Raw genomic sequence first — 19,948 nt, forward strand, 5'->3', positions numbered from 1 at the left:
AGCTGTCCCCCAAACACTCCACCTCAGCACTGCACACAGGGAACGGGGGACCCCACCCACAAGATCTTCAAAGATAAGGGGTCCTATAAAAGCTACCCAGCCAGCCAACACAGAGCCTAGCACAAGTCCCCAATAAATGTGGGCTCTGTTCATTTTCATGGCTTCACTCATCTTAGGGGTCCCTCATTATCACCCCCCAAATCTCTTATTTGCCCCCCAGGAATGTTGGGATCTCGCGCTAACTGCGTGAAGCCCTGCCTAGAAGTCCACCCATTGTTGCCTCCTTGAAATATTGCCTTGAAATCCCACCCTATCCCTTCAAGGAAAGTGTCTGAATATCCCCCGTTAACTTCCTCTCTGGGAACAGAACACCCCCCCCTTCACCTAAGTTCAACAGGAAGGAGGTGTCTCACCACCTCCACCCCCTCCCCCCTCCAGGCTTTCCCGTGCTAAAAACAAAGGAAGAAGACTGCATTAGCACTTCCTGTGGGTTCATCTGGGGGCCGGGGGTGTGGGGAGGGGCGGTGACTGAGGTCTGCCTTACCTGAGACTCCCTGGAGACTGGCCAGCGCCCTCCACCTCCCTGGGCCCCCAACTCTGGACCCCTGGGGCCGCACAATATCCCCCTGCCCCTCCCTAGGCCTGGGCAAGGTGTGGCCCCTGGACTTCTGCATTCTTAACTGCGGTGGCTGTGCTTCCTTCCCCTGGGTGACCCGCCTGCTCTCCGGTGCCCAGAGCCTTATCAAGGCAACTTCCTCCTACAGGCTGGCCACCATGATGCCCTCAGCGCCGCTGCCCAGGGCCTGCTGGACTTCGTTCATCTCTCTGCTTCTAGTCTGCTGTCTGCTGCCCCCAGGTGAGGCCTGGCAACCTGGGGAGGGCTGGAGTTGCGGGATTGGTGGCGGAGGGGAAGGAGAACAGAGCGCCTCACACCCTGCTGCCTGGGCTGTGCCAATAACACTTCTTAAACTCAGATCGGCCAGGGGGCTCCCCAGTGTCCTCAGGAGAAAGTGGTGGCCTCTTAGCACAGCCTTCAGGGCTCCCGGAGGCACAGTCCCTGCATTTGACTTGTTCTTCTCCCCCTGCACAACACACGCACACACACCCACACACTTAATCACACATACACACCCAAGCACGCATGCATGCACGCATTCCCTCCCTGGTCCATCTGGACCCTCGACCGCTGCGTATGCTCTTCAGTCTGCCAGGATCACTCTTCCCTTTCACTTGGCTAACGCCTCCTTGACCCTTTAAAACTGACCATAGTGGTCCCCTCCTCCAGGAAGCCTTCCCTGACTCACTTCCTCCTAGAGGCTTGATCAGGGCTTCCCCTGGCCTCCCTCCCAGCTCTCCTTGGTTCCTGATCCATCATCTGTCTTCCTCACTAAACTGAAGCACCATGAAGGCAGAGACCATCATATCTCGGCAAGAGGAAGTTTTGAATTGTGGAGCCTGCAAATGGGTGGGTTGGGGGGCACTGGAACCCCCAGGAGAGCTTCCTTCTGTTCCCTCAGGTACCCAAGGGCAGGAGTTCCAGCTGCGAGTGGAGCCGCAGAACCCAGTGGTGCCTGCCGGAGAGTCCCTCTTGGTAAATTGCAGTATAGATTGCCCCAGCGCTGAACTCATCTCCCTGGAGACGTCCCTACTCAAGGAGTCGGTGGGCAGTGGCCTGAGCTGGGCAGCCTTCCATCTCAGCAATGTGACTGGTGACACCCAGCTCCTCTGCTCTGGCTTCTGCAATGGCTCCCAGATGATAGGCTTCTCTAACATCACAGTGTACCGTGAGTGGCTGTGCCTGGAGGTGGAACTGGCTTCGGGCAGCAGTGGGGTTAGATAACCAACGGTGCAGGGGAGTGGGGCGGGCGTGGGGGCCCTGAGTTTGCAGGAATGGACCCGGCCTCTGACCCAGAGCTCGGACCTGAATGTGTGTGTGTGGGTGTGTGTGACAGAGACAGAGACAGAGAGATGCGTCTCGACCACATGCCAGGGCAGCAGTTGTGAATTAATTTATTTGGGTCCCAATAAGCATTTAAAAAATATCTCAGGAATTCCCTGGCGGTCCAGTGGTTAAGACTCCGTGCTTTCACTGCCGAGGGCCTGAATTAAATCCCTGGTCAGGGAACTAAGATCCCACAAGCCATGCAGTGTGGCCAAAAAAAAAAAAAAGAAAAAAAATACAATAGACTAGAAAGTAGCAGAGTACATCACTCATGGTGCCTACTGTTTTGTGAAGCCATAGAAAAGTGTAGTGTACATGTGTAACTGTGTGTATGCTCCTCCTGTGTGCACCAGTGTCTGTATTCGTGTTTGTGTACCTATGTGTGTGTCTGTGAGCTTCTGTATCTGTCATTATCTCTGTGAGACTGTGTGAGCGTACTTGTGTGTCTGTATATGTGTCTGTCTGTATGTCTGTGTGTGCCTGTGTGTATGTGTCTCTGGATTTGTGTATATCTCTGTGTGTGAATGTCTGTATATGTCTGTATGTCGGTATCTGTGCCTGTGTACCTGTGTATCTCTGTGTGTGAGCATGTGTGGATGTCTGTGTCAGTACGTGTCTGTATATGTCTCTGTGCGTATTTCTGTTGTAACATGTACATCTGTGTGTGTATATCTGTTTGCCTATGTATGTATCTGGGGGTCCCCCCATCTGTGTGACCGTGAGATGCTTCTGTCCAGTGCTGTGCAGGAGTCTGTTGGTCCTGGCTCATGAGAGCCCATGGTGCTCATCTCCTCCCAGCTCATTGAATAGCTGATTTCAAGCTACTCAATGTGTCACACCGAGTAGCTTGAAATCAGCCAAAGTATTTACACCACAGAAATTGGCAAATGCTCCATGTTGGGGCTCCCCCATCTCACCCCAGAGAGCCCAAGCATAACCAGCATTGGCCAGCATACCACTGTCCCTTAACCAGAGGTTAAGATGGGGGGCCTCCTTGTTAAATATTCTAAAATTATAAGTAGTTAGATGTTAACTATTTTCCATAGCAGCCAGTCCGCAGGCCTGTGTGTGACAGCTTGAGATCCAGGCTTGAGAGATGTTCCTCCAAAGGAGGCCCAGGGTTTGGTATGTGTGCCTGTGAGGGCCACTGCAGCTGCAGCTGGGAGAGGACGCAGCCGGGGGCTGTTGAGTCCCCCAGGACTGTGCAGAGCACCCTGAGATGCTGCCCTAGGCCTTGAGCAGCTGGGACTGATTCGGGAGGGCTAGACCAAACTCTGGGAAAGGCCAAGACCAGAGTCCAGGCCAGAAGCTGGGAGGAGGGGTCAGGGGAGTTCCTAGACCTGATATCAAGGAGGAAGGTGGACACACAGGTCTGGAGTTTGGGAAAACCACTGTCTAACCCTGGCTCTGCCCTTTCCTGGCTGTGCGTCCTTGGGCAGATCACCTCATCCTCACCTCTCTGGGCCTCAGTTTCTCTATCCATAAAAGGGAAGAATAATAGATGAGATTTCACTTGGTTGCTGTGTGAATGAAGGTGGATGACATCTGGAAAGTCTAAGGAAAACTCAAAATAAACAGGAAATTTTATGATTACTATTAACATCATAAGTGGCCATAAACTTTAGTCCCCTTCCTTCCTTTTTTTTTTTTCCCCTTAACGGTGAGGTCCTTGGGAACAGAAAATCTGACTTTTATTTCAGTGCCTGGCAAGGTGTCCGACAAAACAGGAAATAATAATCATGATGCTAATGATAATAGCAAACACTTATACTAGCACATTTCTAAGCCCTGGGGGTTTATTAACTCAAAGTTCACAGTCCTGCACTGGGCCACCCTTGACTCCTCGCCACTCCCTAGTGTGGAGGCTGCCAGGCTGGCTGATAAGTTCTACTCTCCCCTTCATACCCCCCACTCAGGGTTCCCGGAGCGCGTGGAGCTGGCCCCCCTGCCGCCCTGGCAGCCCGTGGACGAGCGCCTCATCCTGCGCTGCATGGTGTCCGGTGGGGCCCCCCGGGACCACCTCACCGTGGTGCTGCTTCGTGAGGAGAAGGAGCTGGGCCGGCAGCCAGCGGGAAAGGGGGAGCCTGCCGAGGTCACGGTCACAGTGCTGGCGACCAGAGATGACCATGGTGCCAATTTTTCTTGCTGCACGGAGCTGGACCTGCAGTCCCAAGGGCTGGGACTGTACCAGAACAGCTCGGCCCCCAGGAAGCTCCGAACCTTTGGTGAGAGAAGGGACTGCAGACGGTGGGTGATGAGCGAAGCCAGAGTAAGGGTGCTCTGGCCGAGGGATTCCTGAAAAGGGGGTGGCCTGGACCTCAAGGGCTTTTGGGAAAACATGCCTTTAGCCATGGGTAGCCTCATATGGGAGGCTCGCAGCCATGGGACCTTTGGAGAAGGCTGTGAGCGTGTGTCCTGGGAAGGGGGTGACCCAGGCCGCAAGGTATCCTGGGAAAGAAGGACCCTGGTTTGTGAGGATGAGTGTCATGGGAAAAGGGGCCTCCACGGCTGTGAGACCTCCTCCCGCTCACTCCCACCCTTCTTTCAAGCCATGCCCATGACCCTCCCGCGCCTCGTTGTACCCCGGTTCTCGGAGGTGGAAACGTCGTGGACCGTTGACTGCACCCTGGATGGGCTGTTCCCAGCATCGGAGGCCCAGGTGCAACTGGCGCTGGGGGACCAGATGCTGAATGCCACAGTCGTGAGCCACAGTGACACACTCACGGCCACAGCCACAGCGAAAGCAGAGCAGGAGGGCACTCAGGAGATTGTCTGCAACGTGACCTTGGGGGGCGAGAGCCGCGAGACCCGGGAGAACGTGAAGGCCTACAGTAAGAGGGGGCGGAGCCAAAATAGCTCAGGAGGCAAGGGGCGGGGCTTCCATAGCCCAAGGGGGCGTGGCATTGGGCGGAGACTAAACCGGAGAGGAGCGGGACCTAAGTGACCCGAGAAGAAGAGCCTGAGCACCCCAATCTGGGCGGGGGCTGCGGAGTAGATGAAGGCGTAGCCTGGATACCCCGAGGGGAAGGAGGCGGGTGGGGGCGGGGTTTGACCCAAGGTAGGTGTGTGGTCATCAAACTCCTGGGCAATGCCCCGCCTTTAGGCTTCCAGGGGCCCAACCTGACACTGAGAGAGCCTAACGCCACCGAGGGGACCACAGTAACTGTGACTTGCGCGGCCGGACCCCGAGTCCAGGTCACGCTGGACGGAGTTCCAGCCGCGGCACCGGGACAGCCTGCCCACCTTCAGCTAAACGCCACTGCGAAGGACGACAGGCGCACCTTCTTCTGCAATGCCACCCTCGAGGTGCATGGGGTGATCTTGCACCGTAACAGGAGCGTCCAGTTGCGTGTCCTGTGTGCGTAGGCCACTCTGACCTTTAATCCCTTGCTTCCTTGATTTGGGAAGACTTGTCTCTCCCTTGTCCCATTGTGCCTCGGGTGTGTCGGGTGTATCTGATCATTTGGTGGTCCCACAGACGGCCCCAAGATTGACCGAGCTAAATGTCCCCAGCGCTTGACGTGGAAAGAGAGGACTATGCATATCCTGCAGTGCCAGGCCCGGGGCAACCCGAACCCCAAACTACAGTGTCTCCAGGAAGGCTCCATGTTCAAGGTGCCCGTCGGCATCCCATTCCTCGTCAGGTTAAACCATAGTGGCACCTACTATTGCCAAGCGGCAAGCTCACGGGGCACGGACATTCTGACAGTGATGATGGACGTTCAGGGTGAGCCTAGGCGGGGCGTATTTATTCTAGACGGGCAAGCTTAGGAGGGGCCGAGACGCGCGTATTTATTCCTCGCTTTTCTGCACAGATCGGAACCCCATCGCCATCACCATTGTCCTGGCGGTGTTAACGATCTTGGGCCTGGTGATTCTCGTTGCGGCCTCAGTGTATGTCTTTGGGGTGCAGAAGCGGCGTGACATCTACTATGTGAGGCAAAGCAGCACCCGGTTGCCCCTCGCGCCTAAACAGCCCGACGAGGCTGTGGCAGTGGAGTTATCCTGAGCATCAGAGTGCCATGATACTGGGCGAAGACGACGGAGGTTTGGCTGTATCCCCGAATTCCGCACTAATAAAGGCTTTAAAATCCGCACACTGTGGCTTGCCATTCCACTGCTCCGCGCGTCCTTTGAGTGACACCTTGATAGCGGAAAAGGGCGGAGCCTGTAGCGCCCAGACGCGGCTTGAACTCTGAGAGGCGGGCGGGGCCTTACCCAATGGGCTGAGGGGTCGGGAAGGAGGCGGGGCTTCTCTCGGCGAATCGGCGGACGTGCCCTCGTTGCCGCTCTATGCCGCTCCGCCTCGGCTCGCTGGTCCCAGAAGGCGCCGGGTTTCCCAAGATGGCGGCCGACGTGTCCGTTACTCACCGGCCCCCGCTGAGCCCGGAGGCTGGGGCCGAGGTTGAAGCTGACGATGTCGCGGAGCGCCGGGCGCCTGAAGAAGAACTGCCGCCGCTAGATCCAGAGGAGATCCGGAAACGCCTGGAACACACCGAGCGCCAGTTCCGTAACCGCCGCAAGATACTGATCCGGGGCCTCCCGGGGGACGTGACCAACCAGGTGTGGGGGGGGTGGCCGTGTGGGAGCGTGGCGGGAAATACCACCGTGCGCGTGCGCGGGGGGAACCGGGCGCCACCAACGCTCTGGCGGAGGGCGTAGGCTGAGTCCATGCGCGGGATCCACGCGGGGTCGGGAGAGACCAAGAGCGGGATGTGGGGGGTCGGAGATGGAGGGTGAAACCAACTTGATTGAGGGGACGTTGCTAGGGGCGACCACAGGCTTGGACGAAACCAAGTGATTGAAGGGGGCGGGGAATGGAAGGGGGCGGGCAGCTTTGGCCACGTTGGGGGATTGTGAATGGGCAGCCAGATCGGGACTGTGGAAACTGGGACGCCAGTTGCTTCCTGCTCTACCATGGAGTGGTGGGACCTCATATCCATAAGTTTCATGGTTGACTAGACTATGCCTTTTCCTAGCAAGCGTTTATTAACTCCTTTTAGAGGTAGATCCGGAAGTCGTAGCAGCTTCTGGGGTCTTTTTTCCCCAAAAGCCTCGGGATTAATTTGGAAAAATGGAGTCTCCTCCTGTCCCCATGCCACAGACCTGCAGAAAAGGGGGGGGTTTGTTCCATGTAGCCCCCCCTTGGCTGATCTGGCCAAGGGTGCTCTTCTGTTGGGGCCAAATGGAGCAGGACTTCCCAGTGCTCTTTGAACCCAGGAAGATTGCATCTGGTCTGCCCTGCCCATCAGCGATGGAATGGGTTCTTTGTCCCTGCTATGGAGAATCTCTGGTCTCTGGCCCATCAACACACCTGCCATTGGCTCTCTCTGCCCATGGGTGGTCACATGGCTGGTGGGGCCCTAGGAGTGTTGGGAGGGGTGTGACTTGGGGACAGACCTGGGGCAGGCACCCCTAAGCATAGTCTGGTTTGTTTCTAGAGTCAGCCATCCTCCTAGTGCCCACCATCTCTCAGCTGGGAACACGCTGCCTCTCCTGCAGGGTGCACAGTGTGTCTGGCACAAGCAGGCCCCAGAGCCTCGCCTCCATAGCTGGCTTGCAGGAAGGCAGCCCTGCCCGTAGGAGGGAATGGGGAGGCACGTGAAGCCACACAGTGTGGGCTTATTAAGTACACAGGGTCCCCAGTCAGGTACCCATGGGTGGCATTCCCACTGCTGCGCTGACCAACTGCATGACCTGTGACAATTTTCTTCACCTTTCTGAGCCTCAGTTTCCACATGTACAAAATGGATTTGTTAATACTTGATTTGCAAGGTTGTTGGAAAGGGTCAGTCTTGCAAGCCGAGGTTCAGATGGGTTAAACATCTTCCCTGTGGGTGTATGCAGAGCTGGGACTTGAACTCAGACACACCTGACTCTCTAATAAGAGTGTGTTGTGTTGGTTAAAAGCATGGGATCTGCAGCTAAGCTCTGAATCCCAGCTCTGCCAGGTATGGCCTCAATGGCCTTGGGCAAGTAGCTGCTCTGAGACTCAGTTTCCTCCTTTGTAAAATGAGGATGGTAATTGACCTGCCCTCATAGCTGGTCCACGTGAAGGTGGCACTGGGTTGCTCCCTTCAGCCTTCGGTGATTCCCTGTCCTTTGGCTTCTGTCTCCACAGGAGGTGCACGACCTGCTCGGCGACTATGAGCTCAAGTATTGCTTTGTGGACAAATACAAAGGGACAGGTTTGTGGGACTGTGGGGTGGGCTAGGGGCAGGGGATGACAGCCCCTGAAGCTGGGAGAATCTTGGCCCAGTGTCTCATGAACTTCAGGCCCAACATGCAGCAGTGATGGAGGGGATATGGACCAGAAGGAAGCCAAGAGAAGGGAGGGGCACTAGTTGTTCTGGAGGACTTGAAGGAGAAGACCAGACAGGCGTGGGTGACTGGCCGGCTGGGGGGATGGCTTGGGAATGGGTACCCAGTGCCCAGGTATCTGCTGGGTAGCCTGGAAGAGGAACATCAAGGATGCCCCACGATGGGCACCCAAGATGAGGGATAGACTGGGGCAACAGTCTGTCCTGCGCTGGACCTAGGGTACATCTCTGCCGAAATGGCAGCCTCCCTCTGGCCTCTCTGCCTCCACGATTTTACTCCCCTGCTTGCCTTCCCCCAGACCGCCAGCTCTGATCTGACTGCAAATCTGATCATACCTGGTCCTAACCCTGATCATTCTTCTCTCTCCTCAAAACCTGTCTGAGGCTCCTCCTGATACTGCCTTGCAAGGATGTGCCTCAGCCTCACCGTCTCCTCAGGTGCCTAAGGTTCCAGGCTGTTCCCTCTGCCACTGTTCTTAGCTGTCTCCTCTTCCGTCCAGCTGGCATCAGGCAGCTCCTCACAGTGCCCTGAGCGCACCCCCCCACCCCATCATAGCACCGACCACCCTAGGCTGTCGCTGCCAGCCCACTCACCTGCCTCCTGCATGTGGTGGTCAGTTCTGTGAGGACAGGGACAGGTCTTATCAGCCTTGGCCCCCTACATGGGAGGCTCTCGGTGGGTGTCTATGCCCACAAGGCATTGTGCCAGGTGTTAAACCAGCCAGGGCCTTTGCCTGTGAACTATAACATGGGTGAGAAGGCACTGAGGGCTGGTGACCCCTTGAGACCTAGCTGGTGGGCTGGAAGTAGTGCTTAAGATCTTGGGCCCTGGAGGCGAATGTACCTGGGTTCTAGTCCTGGTCCTCACTCTATGGCCATAGGCAAGTGATTTACCCTCCTCAGCTTCGGTTTTCTCAGCAAATTGGACATGACCCGTTGGAGTTGATCGTGAAGCCAAACGTATTAAAACACCTGAAAAACTGTGGGTGCCTGGGAGCCGGCCTGCCTGGGTTCAAGTCCAGGCACTTGGGCAGGGCACTGCTCTGGGCCCATTTCATTGCTGGAAAAATAGTGTTTGTGAGGAGTAAGTTATTCCCGTTTGACAGACGAGGAAATAGACCTCAAAACCACTCAGGGGCTAGAGTTGAAACCCAGGCTCCAGTGACTACATGCTTAACCACTACCCTGTGTGTCACCCGAGTTACACATGTAGTTCTTAGGATGGGGCCAGGCTCCCAGTAGGTGAGCGTCACCGTGGGTTGCAAGGAGCAAGCCTCGAAGAGCCCGGAGGCGCTGGCTACTGTGGCTCAAGGCTGGCGACTGTTCCATTCAGTTGATGCCTGTGATGTCCTGGCTGTTCGGTGTTCTGAGGTCACGTGTGGTTTGGAGGGAGGTCGGTGCGGGCGACCACGGGGTGGAGGGGCAGGCCCTCGGGGGCCCCACTGACCCACACTCCCTCCCGCCACAGCTTTCGTGACCCTGCTGAATGGGGAGCAGGCCGAGGCCGCCATCAGCGCCTTCCACCAGAGCCGCCTGCGGGAGCGCGAGCTGTCGGTGCAGCTGCAGCCCACGGACGCCCTGCTGTGCGTGGCCAACCTGCCCCCTAGCCTCACGCAGCAGCAGTTCGAGGAGCTGGTGCGGCCCTTTGGCAGCCTGGAGCGCTGCTTCCTGGTCTACAGCGAGTGCACCGGCCACTCCAAGGGCTATGGCTTTGCCGAGTACATGAAGAAGGACTCGGCCGCCCGCGCCAAGTCGGACCTGCTGGGCAAGCCGCTGGGCCCGCGCACCCTCTACGTGCACTGGACAGACGCCGGGCAGCTGACGCCCTCCCTGCTCCACTCCCGCTGCCTCTGTGTCGACCGCCTGCCGCCCGGCTTCAGTGATGTGGATGCCCTGCGCCGGGCGCTCTCGGCTGTCCACGCGCCCACCTTCTGCCAGGTGAGCCCTGTGCCCGGTGCGGGGATCTCGGGGAGCAGATGCGAAGCCCAGAGCACCTCAGAGGGGCCTTTGAGTCACCTGCTCTCTCCAGTCTCCTGGGTCCCCTTTCAGGAAGGCAGAAGCGATGCCACTTTGAATGGGCTTCTTGTTAGAAACGCCACGTGGTGCAGTGGGTGACAGCCCACCTAGGAGCCAGTTGGCTGGGCTTCAGATCCCCGCACACCCTCTGGCGACTTGCTTAACCTCCCCACTGTAAAATGCAGGCGAGGCTACCTTTGTTAAAAAAAAAAAAAAAAAATGGCTGTGAGGCCTGCTCACCCTGTGTTCACATCCACTTCTGCGCTCACGCCTCCTGGGTCCCAGGCCCCGGGCCCAGCATCAAGGAGGCTACTCTGGAGGAGCCCATAGTCCATTTAAGCCTCGAGGTCAGGAAGTTGGACGTGGCCAGATCCCAGCCCTGCTCTGTGGCAAGTCACTCACTCTCTGAGTCTTTGTTTCCCTCCTCTGTAAGAAGGGGTTCAATACTCATGCGTTGGTTTAGCAAAACAATCCCTGGTTCATTCCAGTCTCACTTTTTGGGCCCTTCTGTGAGGGTGTCTAGCCCCGTGACAGGCGCGGTGGGGTGAGAATAGGCCAGACCCAGCTCTTGGAGAGCTCCCAGGTGGTCGTGCCCACAGACCCCCAGGGTGGACATTCCTTCAGCACTCACTGGGCTTACCTGCAATCCCTCCATCCTGTAACAGCCTGGAGAGGCAGGTGTTATCCGCGTCTTCAGGTGGGGACACAGGCATGGAGAGGTCAGTTGACATGCCCCAGGACATACAGCCGGGGTGTGGCAGAGCCAGCATTGGAACCCCAGGCCACCCTGGAGGAGGCTGGTACTGGGCTCACACCCCAGCTTTGTGGCCTTGGGTGTTGGTGCTGGGGAATTGGCATTGATGGGAGCCCCTCTCTTTGCTCACTGCTGCCTCTGCCGCGCACCTACTGTGTGCCAGGCCCTGGACGGGACTCAGGACACAGATGACATATGCATATAGCTTAGCAGCTACCTCCTCTCGTGTGGAGATTGTAGGGCTGTGGCCAACTACAGGTTCTCTCTCTGGGCCTTGATTTCCCCGTCTCAAAATGGGTCTGGCCGTGCTCTGTGACTAGGTTATTGCGAACGGCTGCTCACGCATTCCTCCACATATGCATTCACCAGATGTCTGCTGAGCACCTGCTGAGGCCCCGGCCTCGAGGTGACTTCCTCCGAGGAGCCCAGTCATGCTGGGCATGCTGGTTGAACGGAGGTTGGGCTTGGGAGTCAGGCAGGTTGAGGTGTGAGCCTCGGTCCCCCTATTTAGGAGCCTTGTGGCCTTGGTTGCTCTTTGACCCCTTTCTCTATTTGTCTGATGAGACGAGCGTGACTGTGAGAAGAAGCACATCCAGGCCTTGGTGCCGGGCCTGGCTAGAGGCGAAGGTGAAGTGCTCGCTAGAGGTGGGCTGAAGGCCCGAGCCTGCCCTGCCTGCGCACTCAGAGTGGGCACTGGGCCCACGCCCACATCCTCCCCCGCCCCTGCTGAGCACACTGTTGAACCCCCACCGCCACTCTGCCAGGTGGGTCTAGTGGCTGGGCCCATCTTACAGAGGAGGAAACTGAGGGCCATGGACGGGCAGGTGCAGTGGCCTCCACAGGCTGGCCAGCCAGTAAGCAGTGGGCTGGGAGCCAAGATCAGGCAGCTGACCCTGGGGCCCCCGCTCTCAACTGGGCGCCCCTGCCTCCCACGACGGGAGTTTGCTGCCCATGTGGGGGGTGTTTTATTTTTGACGTAATCAGGAGGAGATCGTGAAGGAAAGCCCACAGCAACCCAGTCCAGTTCACTTTGCCAGTTATCCACAGGCCAATTGGCGTATCTTTTTTTATATGTATATATAATTTGTATTTACGTATTTACTGCCTTTACTGCTGCGCGGTATGTGGGATCCTAGTTCCCTGACCAGGGATCGAATCCGTGCCCCCTGGAGTGGAAGCACGGAGCCGCAACTGCTGGACCACCAGGGAAGTCCCTACGTATCTTAATTGCTTCATTTTATTGCAAAGTTGCTTAAAAATGTTTGAATGCTATGGATGTGTATAAAGCAGGTGTCCCAAGACCCTGGGTTGTTGTAAAAAGCCTTTTCAACTTGATTTATTTTTATGAATGGGCAGTCCAGGCCCATTTCGAAATTTAGCATGTCCACAAGGGCCCTGCGGTGAAGACTCCCTCCTGGCTCCGCAGGGTCTTTTCCTGCAGCCCCTTCTCAGAGCAGTTTGTGTGTGTCCTTCCAGTGAGATTTTATTATGCATTTCAAATGGATACGTGTATATGTTCCTGCATTCCCCTTTTCTTGACTCAAATATTGCCATGCCTGCATTGGTTTGACTTTATCTTGGGTGTCTTCCCATGTTCAGAAATGAGATCTTTCTCATTTCTCCTGTAGCTGCACCATATTCCATTTTATGGACTCTGTGCTATGCCCTACTGGTGGGCAGTGCGTTGCTCCAAACCACACTGCAGTCATCCGTGCGACATTCTGGACCCAAGAGGAACAGCACTGGTTCTCAGGATAGCCATTGCCACGCCAAGGTGCCCAGTCCTATTGAGGGCTTCTGCCTGGCCTTGTCTGATCCCAGCTCCAGCTCTGTGGCCTGGGCAAGGGACTGCCCCTCTCTGAGCCTCAGTTACTTCACCTGCAAATTGGGTGTGCTGAAACAGCGCCTGTGGCACCTGGCCCGTGGGCGTGCAGGGCCCAGCTGAGTGCTCTCACAGTATCTGCTCTCCCTGGGACAGCCCCGGCCCACAATTCCAGCACCTACAACACCCTGAAAACCAAGAGTTTTGTTCCGAGTTGGGCAGGCTCACTGGGCAGCAAAGCCTGAGTTGAACTGACGTGGGGTCGTCTGTGGCCTTTGTCTTTGCATCTTGCTGCCGAGCTATTCACGAGCTCGATTTCCAGGGCGCCTCAGAACCCACTGGGGGTGACTGATACCTAATACAGGGTGTGTGCGGCACCCTCCTTTCTCATCTCCCAAACAGCCTCAATCCTGGAACATATCTGGCCCCAGGGTCTGGAGAGGGGGCTGTGGGCCGGAAGTATCAAATGACTGCGTCAAGGGGGGTGAAGGGGCCTCTCTGGCCTGCTTGTGACCACATCCCTGTTCCCGCCACTCACTGGCTGTGTGACTCCACCCTCCAGCCCAGCTCCACCAGCCTCAAACCCGAGCTTGGTGGCCATCTGCCTCACCACCAGGCTGTGTGCCCTTCGCAGCCCCACCTGCATCCTCGGCCTGAGGTTTGTGGCAGGGCTGCACTTCCGAGCCACCTGCTTCTCCCGCTGGCCCCTCCTCTTTGAGCCCACCAGCATGTGCTCGGGAATCCCAGGCAAAGTCCCAAAGTGGCGCTGGCGCAAGGCCTGGGGGAGTTGACCCGTGTGGAGTGGGTCCTGGCTCTGCCCTCCCACCAACAGTGTGACCTTGGGCGTGCTGACCTCTCTGAGCCTCAGTTGCCCCCTCTGAAAAATGGGCAGGATGTAGCATCCTGGGGGCATTCAGAAGATTCGACGAGCTAATGCTGAAACCAGGCACGGGACAGTGCAGGGCCCCGAGTCCATTCTCTCTGGGGTGTCACTGTCATCAGGATCCTCATCTGGTCACCGTGGTCACTTCATGTGCTGGTGGTCACTGCCACCCAGGTGCTTATGACTGCCTCTCCCCCCACCCCCCAGCTGGCGTACGGCCAGGACGGGCAGCTGAAGGGCTTCGCCGTGCTGGAATACGAGACGGCAGAGATGGCGGAAGAGGCACAGCAGCGGGCAGATGGCCTGGCCCTGGGGGGCAGCCACCTGCGCGTCTCCTTTTGCGCCCCTGGGCCCCCTGGCCGCAGCATGCTGGCTGCGCTCATTGCTGCCCAGGCCACGGTGAGCGCGTGCCAGAGGGAGGGTGCCCCAGAGGGTGGAGATGGGGGAGCCAGGGGACCCGGCGGGCACCCTCTGTGGCCAGGCAGGGCCCTGAGCTGCGCCTCTCTTCCTCTCTGCAGGCCCTCAATCGGGGCAAAGGGCTCCTGCCCGAGCCCAACATCCTGCAGCTGCTCAACAACCTGGGGCCCTCCGCTTCCCTCCAGCTGCTGCTCAACCCCCTGCTGCACGGTGGCGCGGGTGGCAAGCAGGGTAAGGCAAGCAGGGGCCAAGCGCTCTCAGCGCCTCCCGCAACCATTCCCACCTGAGCTGCGGGTGACACGAGCCCGTGAGCAGCGGCTGGGGTGGAGTGATGCTCCCCCGACGGAGCTGGTGCCCTGAGCCCCTCGCAGGGGGTGGTGGCGGGAGGGACCGTCCGCTCCCGGGGGGACTCATCTCCCAGGCCCTTTTCTGTGGTTGTCAGTTGCCCTCTGGCAGCTTCAGTTTCCTGCTCTCCACAGGCCCGGGGCTGTGTTTAATTGGTGGGGGGGTTCCACCCGGGGCCCGCCTCCCATTTTCTGGGTCTCCCCCTAGGCCTCCTGGGCGCACCCCCGGCCATGCCGCTGCTCAACGGGCCCGCCCTGTCCACAGCGCTGCTGCAGCTCGCCCTGCAGACCCAGAGTCAGAAGGTAACGGCAGGCCGTGGGGCCACGGGCTCCCTCCTCACTCACATCCCGCAGCCCCTCGTCATTCCATTTCCAACACCGCTTGTACCCACCAACGGGTGGTTCACCGTCAGTGGGGTTGTGGACCATCAGACTGTGTCCATGGGGCCCGGCCTGTCGCAGGTGCTCAGGACTCAGGAAGTGACTCAGTCAAAGCTGAGGCTGCACAGGGGAGTAGAGGGGCCTCTCATCCCCACCCCCTCAAACACACACACACACACACACAACACACACACACACTGGCACACACTCACTGCCCTGTCTGGTTTGATTCACTGGGGCCAAGTCAGTGGTGCAGATGTGTCTTGACGGTAACTGACAGAAGGTAAGGTTGTGGGCTTGGGCCCTGTGTGGCTAAGAGTGACTGAATCCACATGTGGCTGTCACACGCCGTGTGCCTGAAGTCGACGTGGTGGTGTGCGTGTTAAGACACTGTGCTTCCGTGATAATCAGCAAGGGGGCTGGGTGTGAGATGGTGGGTGACAGGCTCTGACCCGCTGCGCATGGTCCATGTTCCCTGGGTCTCCCCAGCACCTCGGGTAGGCCCTGGCATGCAGGAGGCCTCGGTCACCATCGGCTGGGTGGGTGACGGCCGGGCTATCGCAGACATTGGGAGACACCCTGTGTGTCTGCCTGTGATTGGCTGTGGGCTGGAGTCTCAGTGTGCTGGGCGTTGTGACCCACTGCCCTCGTCTCCAGCTGACTGTGCTCTGTCCCTAGAAACCCGGGATCCTGGGAGACTCTCCCCTAGGCACCCTCCAGCCCGGGGCCCAGCCGGCCAACCCCCTCCTCGGGGAGCTGTCTGCAGGTAATGCAGACCCCGCTCCTCCCCATCCCTGTGGGTCCCATCCCACTTCCCCTTCCTGGGCCCCTTTCCTCACTGGGCGTGGTAAACTCCCAGCTGTGCAGCTTTGGGCAAGTGACCTAACCCCTCTGGGTCTCAGTGTCCTCGCCTGTCAGTTGAGTGCGTGGGTGCACACCTCCCTGGGGAGCCATGAACATCTGGGAGTTGATGCACTTTGAGGGCCCTGCTCAGTGTCCAGCACACAGTTACCCCCTGGCTGCTGGCCCTGATCCAAGTGGAAGCTGTAGGGCCCTGGGAGGAGGGGGCCTGTGTGGTCGGGCTGCTGACACCCTCCTCCTTCTCTCTGTAGGAGGGGGCCTGCCCCCGGAGCTGCCGCCCCGGCGAGGGAAGCCACCGCCCCTGCTGCCGCCACTGCTTGGCCCCTCTGGGGGTGACCGGGAACCCATGGGCCTGGGTCCCCCAGCACCCCAGCTCACTCCGCCCCCTGCTCCTGTGGGGCTTCGAGGCACTGGTCTCAGAGGCCTGCAGAAGGACAGTGGGCCTTTGCCAACGCCCACTGGGGTAAGGCCCCACCTGCACCCAGCACCATTCCAGCCCCCTGCCTTGCGAGGGCCCCCCGCCAGGGGCCCTCGTGAACCCGGCCCTCCCGCCACAGGTCTCACTGCTGGGGGAGCCTCCCAAGGACTTCCGGATCCCCCTGAATCCCTACCTGAACCTACACAGCCTGCTCCCGGCCAGCAATCTGGCGGGTAAGGAGGCCCGGGGCTGGGGAGGCGCTGGGAGAAGCCGCCGCCCAGCTGAGGGCCCCCTGCCTAACCCCCCAGCCCCTGGAGGTGGTGGCAGCAGCAAAGCTTTCCAGCTCAAGTCCCGCCTGCTCAGCCCCCTCACCAGCGCCCGCCTGCCCCCCGATCCAGGGCTGCCCGACAGCTATGGCTTCGACTACCCCTCAGTAAGTACCTGGCCGCCCTGGGGGCAGCCCTCCCAAAGGCCGGCTGCTGTGGCCCTTTGTCCCTTGGGAGCAAGTCACTCTCCAAACTGACATTTCTCTAGTACTGATTGTGCCAGGCCAAGCGTTAGGGAGACAGCGGGGAACATGCTGGACGCAGTCCCTGCCCTTAAGTCTCTTGTCTGTCTCTGCGCATCATCAAACCCTGCTTCGCTTCCTGTCAGTCGGTTTTTCTCTCCCGAGAGGCCTGCAGCCACACTTCTGCTTCTCCTTAGAGACAGGGCTCAGCCTCCTCTCTGTCTCTCTGTCCTTCTCCCCCTCCTCCCCTCTGCAATTCATGTCTCTGTCCCTGGAGAGCTGCTCCTTCTATGATTCCGACTTCCTCTAGGCCAGACGTTGCAGGTTGGCCACCTGTGTTGTGTTTGGCCCACAGTGGGTTTTTAAAAAAATAACCGAAATAAATGCCAGTGCCAACATAAAAAAAACACAGGAGTTCACACAACCTGGATGCCCTGCTTGCCTTGAAAACTCCAAACCCCTGGCCCCATTGGGGCCACACACTCTCACAGCCCTCTGGGGTCCAGGTACAGTCACCCCCCTGGGACTGGGTACCTATTCTGTCTCATTGCCCACCCTGCTGGCTGAGTTTGCCCCCATACACTAGAGTTTGCCCTCTCCTGGAGGGGGCTGACTTCCCCAGTGACAGCTGTGCCGTGGAATTGAATCAAGGGTGAGGTTGGTTACAGACCCCAACCCAACGTGCTTCTCCCACTTTCATTCAGGATGTGGGACCTCGGCGGCTCTTCTCCCACCCACGGGAGCCAACCCTCGGGCCTCACGGACCCAGCCGACACAAAGTAAGAGCTGCCCTTTCCACCCTACCTCCTGGGTGTATCAGTTAGCTTTTGCTGCATAACAAGCAATTCCACCACTTTGTGACTTAGAACAGCAAATATTTTATTATTTCTCACCATTCTGTGGGGTGGTGGGTGGGCAGTTCTTTGCAGTCACCTGGCGGTTCAGCTGGGGCTCAGCAGTCCATAGTGGCTTCCTTCATATAACTGGCAGTCAGTAGGCTGGTGAAGAGCCTCGGCTGCAGTGATTTATCTGCTCCACATGGAGCTCATCCTCCAGCAGGCCTCCCTGTGCTCATGCATGTGGTTCCCTGGAGGAGGAAGGGAGGGCAGGCCCCTCTGCTGGCATTGTCACACCACTGTCATATTGGCCAAAGCCCAGAGTTGTTTGGGGACAAAAGGGGGTGATACTGCAATGATCTGTCTTACTCAGCCAGCCCCCTCTCTGCAGATGTCCCCCCCACCCAGTGGCTTTGGTGAGCGGGGTGGCGGAGGTGGCGGTGGGCCCGTCTCCCACTTCTGTTTGGGCTCACCCACTTCCTACTTCACCAGCGGCCTGCAGGCTGGCCTCAAGCAGAGCCACCTTAACAAGGTGAGGAGCCTCCCTGATTGAGCACAGGTCCCCAGGGACAGCCAGGATGCATGGGGCCCTGTGACCTTCAGTGCCAAGGCCAGGGTGGTGGCAGGGGTCAGTTTTGCTCAGGGCCGAGCTGAAACAAGCCATTCTCCCTGAGCCTATGTGTCTTGCACCCAGTATTGCCCAGGCTTCTTGGCCTCTCACTTCCTCCCCCAGCAGCCCAGGGTGTGGGTGGTATAGCCTCAATCCACAGATGAAGAAACTGAGGCCCAGAGAGATGAAGTAATCTGACCCCAGTCTCATAGCTAGTAAGTGGCAGCAGCAAGATTTGAACCTGAAACCCTTGCCTCTGCTCTGGGGGCTGCTTGCTTTCCCATCCCACATCTCTCCCATTTCTCCCAGGCGGTCGGCTCCTCCCCACTGGGCTCTGGAGAAGGGCTCCTGGGCCTCGGCCCTGGGCCCAATGGCCACAGCCACTTGCTGAAGGTACGGGCAAGGGGTGGGGACACTTGGCTGGGGAGTGGTGGCCCCTGGGTGGCCCCTGACCCACCACCCCTTCCCCTCTGTCTTCAGACCCCACTGGGTGGCCAGAAACGCAGCTTTGCCCACCTGCTGCCCTCGCCCGAGCCTAGCCCAGAAGGCAGCTACGTGGGCCAGCACTCCCAGGGCCTTGGAGGCCACTACGCAGATTCCTACCTGAAGCGCAAGAGGATTTTCTAAGGGGCCAGTGCTGGAGATGCTCAAGGGCCTGCACCAAATCGCTTTTGGGTTTTCTGGTGTTTTGTCTTGTGTTATTTTTCTTTTTTCTTTTTCTTTTTTTTTTCCTTTCGGTAATAGAACAATTTCTGAAAGACTTTGCTGACCAACCAGCAGGAGCCCAAGGAATGTAGGGGCGTCTGGGAGCCACTCTGCGCCTCTGGCCTGCTCCCAGCGTGGAGACCCTGCAGCCTTAAGAGAGGGAGGCCATGGCCTGCTCTTTCTCCCCACCCCTGTGTCCGCCTGTGTTCGTCTCTCTGGGAGTCCTCTCCTGCCTCGTCGCTCCTGTATCTTGGCCTTTCGAGTGCCTTGGAGGTTTCCCTGACCTCCCGTGAGGATCAGAGACTGTCCCCCTTTTTTAACTTTGACAGTTGACTTTGGTTTCCTTTTCTAATTTTTATTATTTTTTAAACAATCCAGGACGACCCCCAGCTCTGATTCCTTCAAGGCCCAGCGTGTCTGGGCCTCCATTCCACACTTTTCGGTTTGAAATGGCTCAGCCCTTTTTTCTTTTTCCCACAACTGCTGCAGGCATGGCTGTCTCCTGCCCCTGCCTGCCCTCTCTGACCTGTACTCCACCTCCAGGTCCCCTGCCCCCTACCACAGTCCCCTCGCCTTCTGATGCCTTAAAAGCCAGGCTCCAGGCCCCAGGCCCCGCTGGCCAGAGCCTCTCAGATGCTGAGCTCCGGAAGCTTGACTCAGGACCAAATGGCTCTGGCCTGGGGATTGGGCCCCTCTACCCGCGGTCCCCCATGGTGGGGACAGTAGAAGGCCAAAGCCTTGGTCTTGGCAAACCAGTCCCACCAGCCCTCCTGCTCAGGCTTAGGTGCAGGGATGGGCTTTCTCTGCCAGCTTAAATTAGTCCCCCTGCTGTCCATCTGTCAGGCATTGTACATCTCACTGAGCCTCTGCTGTCTCCTCCATGTTGAAGATGAGCTCCGCCTCTTCATCCCCAGGCCAGATCACCCGGAGCTGGCCTCCCTTTGGCCCAGTGCTAGAAAATTCAACAACATGCCAATAAGCTCTGCCCCTGCCCACCAGCAGGACATGTCAGCCTGAGGTGACCCTGGGCCCTGGTCCTGGCCGGCTGGGCCACCAGCTTCCCTCCCCTGACTCTGGGGGTCCACATCCACTCCGGGGGCGGGGGGGGGGTGTCCTCTCCCCAGTCTTCTC

At 58.3% G+C, this 19,948-nt stretch overlaps 2 protein-coding genes across 4 annotated transcripts; both read left to right on the forward strand.

Annotated features, from left to right (window-relative positions):
• The first annotated feature begins 549 nt into the window (after window positions 1-549).
• ICAM3 (intercellular adhesion molecule 3) lies at window positions 550-6,179 on the forward strand. The gene is made up of 8 exons (XM_007168989.3): window positions 550-651; window positions 765-856; window positions 1,518-1,784; window positions 3,859-4,167; window positions 4,492-4,773; window positions 5,046-5,300; window positions 5,421-5,669; window positions 5,758-6,179. The coding sequence occupies exons 2-8, from the start codon at window positions 775-777 to the stop codon at window positions 5,949-5,951; spliced, it is 1,638 nt and encodes a 545-aa protein (XP_007169051.1). The 5' UTR covers window positions 550-651; window positions 765-774; the 3' UTR covers window positions 5,952-6,179.
• Window positions 6,180-6,241: 62 nt separating this feature from the next.
• On the forward strand, window positions 6,242-19,934 carry RAVER1 (ribonucleoprotein, PTB binding 1). Of its 3 annotated transcripts, XM_007168988.2 has the most exons (14): window positions 6,243-6,505; window positions 8,064-8,130; window positions 9,731-10,200; window positions 13,945-14,136; window positions 14,256-14,385; window positions 14,707-14,801; window positions 15,558-15,645; window positions 15,992-16,203; window positions 16,298-16,391; window positions 16,467-16,591; window positions 17,371-17,445; window positions 17,894-18,034; window positions 18,422-18,505; window positions 18,593-19,932. In XM_007168988.2, the coding sequence occupies exons 1-14, from the start codon at window positions 6,287-6,289 to the stop codon at window positions 18,737-18,739; spliced, it is 2,139 nt and encodes a 712-aa protein (XP_007169050.2). In that variant the 5' UTR covers window positions 6,243-6,286; the 3' UTR covers window positions 18,740-19,932. The 3 variants fall into 3 exon arrangements, with proteins under 3 accessions (XP_057396246.1, XP_007169050.2, XP_007169049.2); XM_007168987.3 differs by having other exon boundaries at window positions 16,298-16,591; XM_057540263.1 differs by lacking the exon at window positions 13,945-14,136 and having other exon boundaries at window positions 6,242-6,505; window positions 16,298-16,591; window positions 18,593-19,934.
• The last annotated feature ends 14 nt before the right edge of the window (window positions 19,935-19,948 follow it).

The sequence above is a fragment of the Balaenoptera acutorostrata genome, chromosome 2 (assembly GCF_949987535.1).
Source record: "Balaenoptera acutorostrata chromosome 2, mBalAcu1.1, whole genome shotgun sequence".
In the NCBI taxonomy this organism is placed as follows: domain Eukaryota; kingdom Metazoa; phylum Chordata; class Mammalia; order Artiodactyla; family Balaenopteridae; genus Balaenoptera; species Balaenoptera acutorostrata.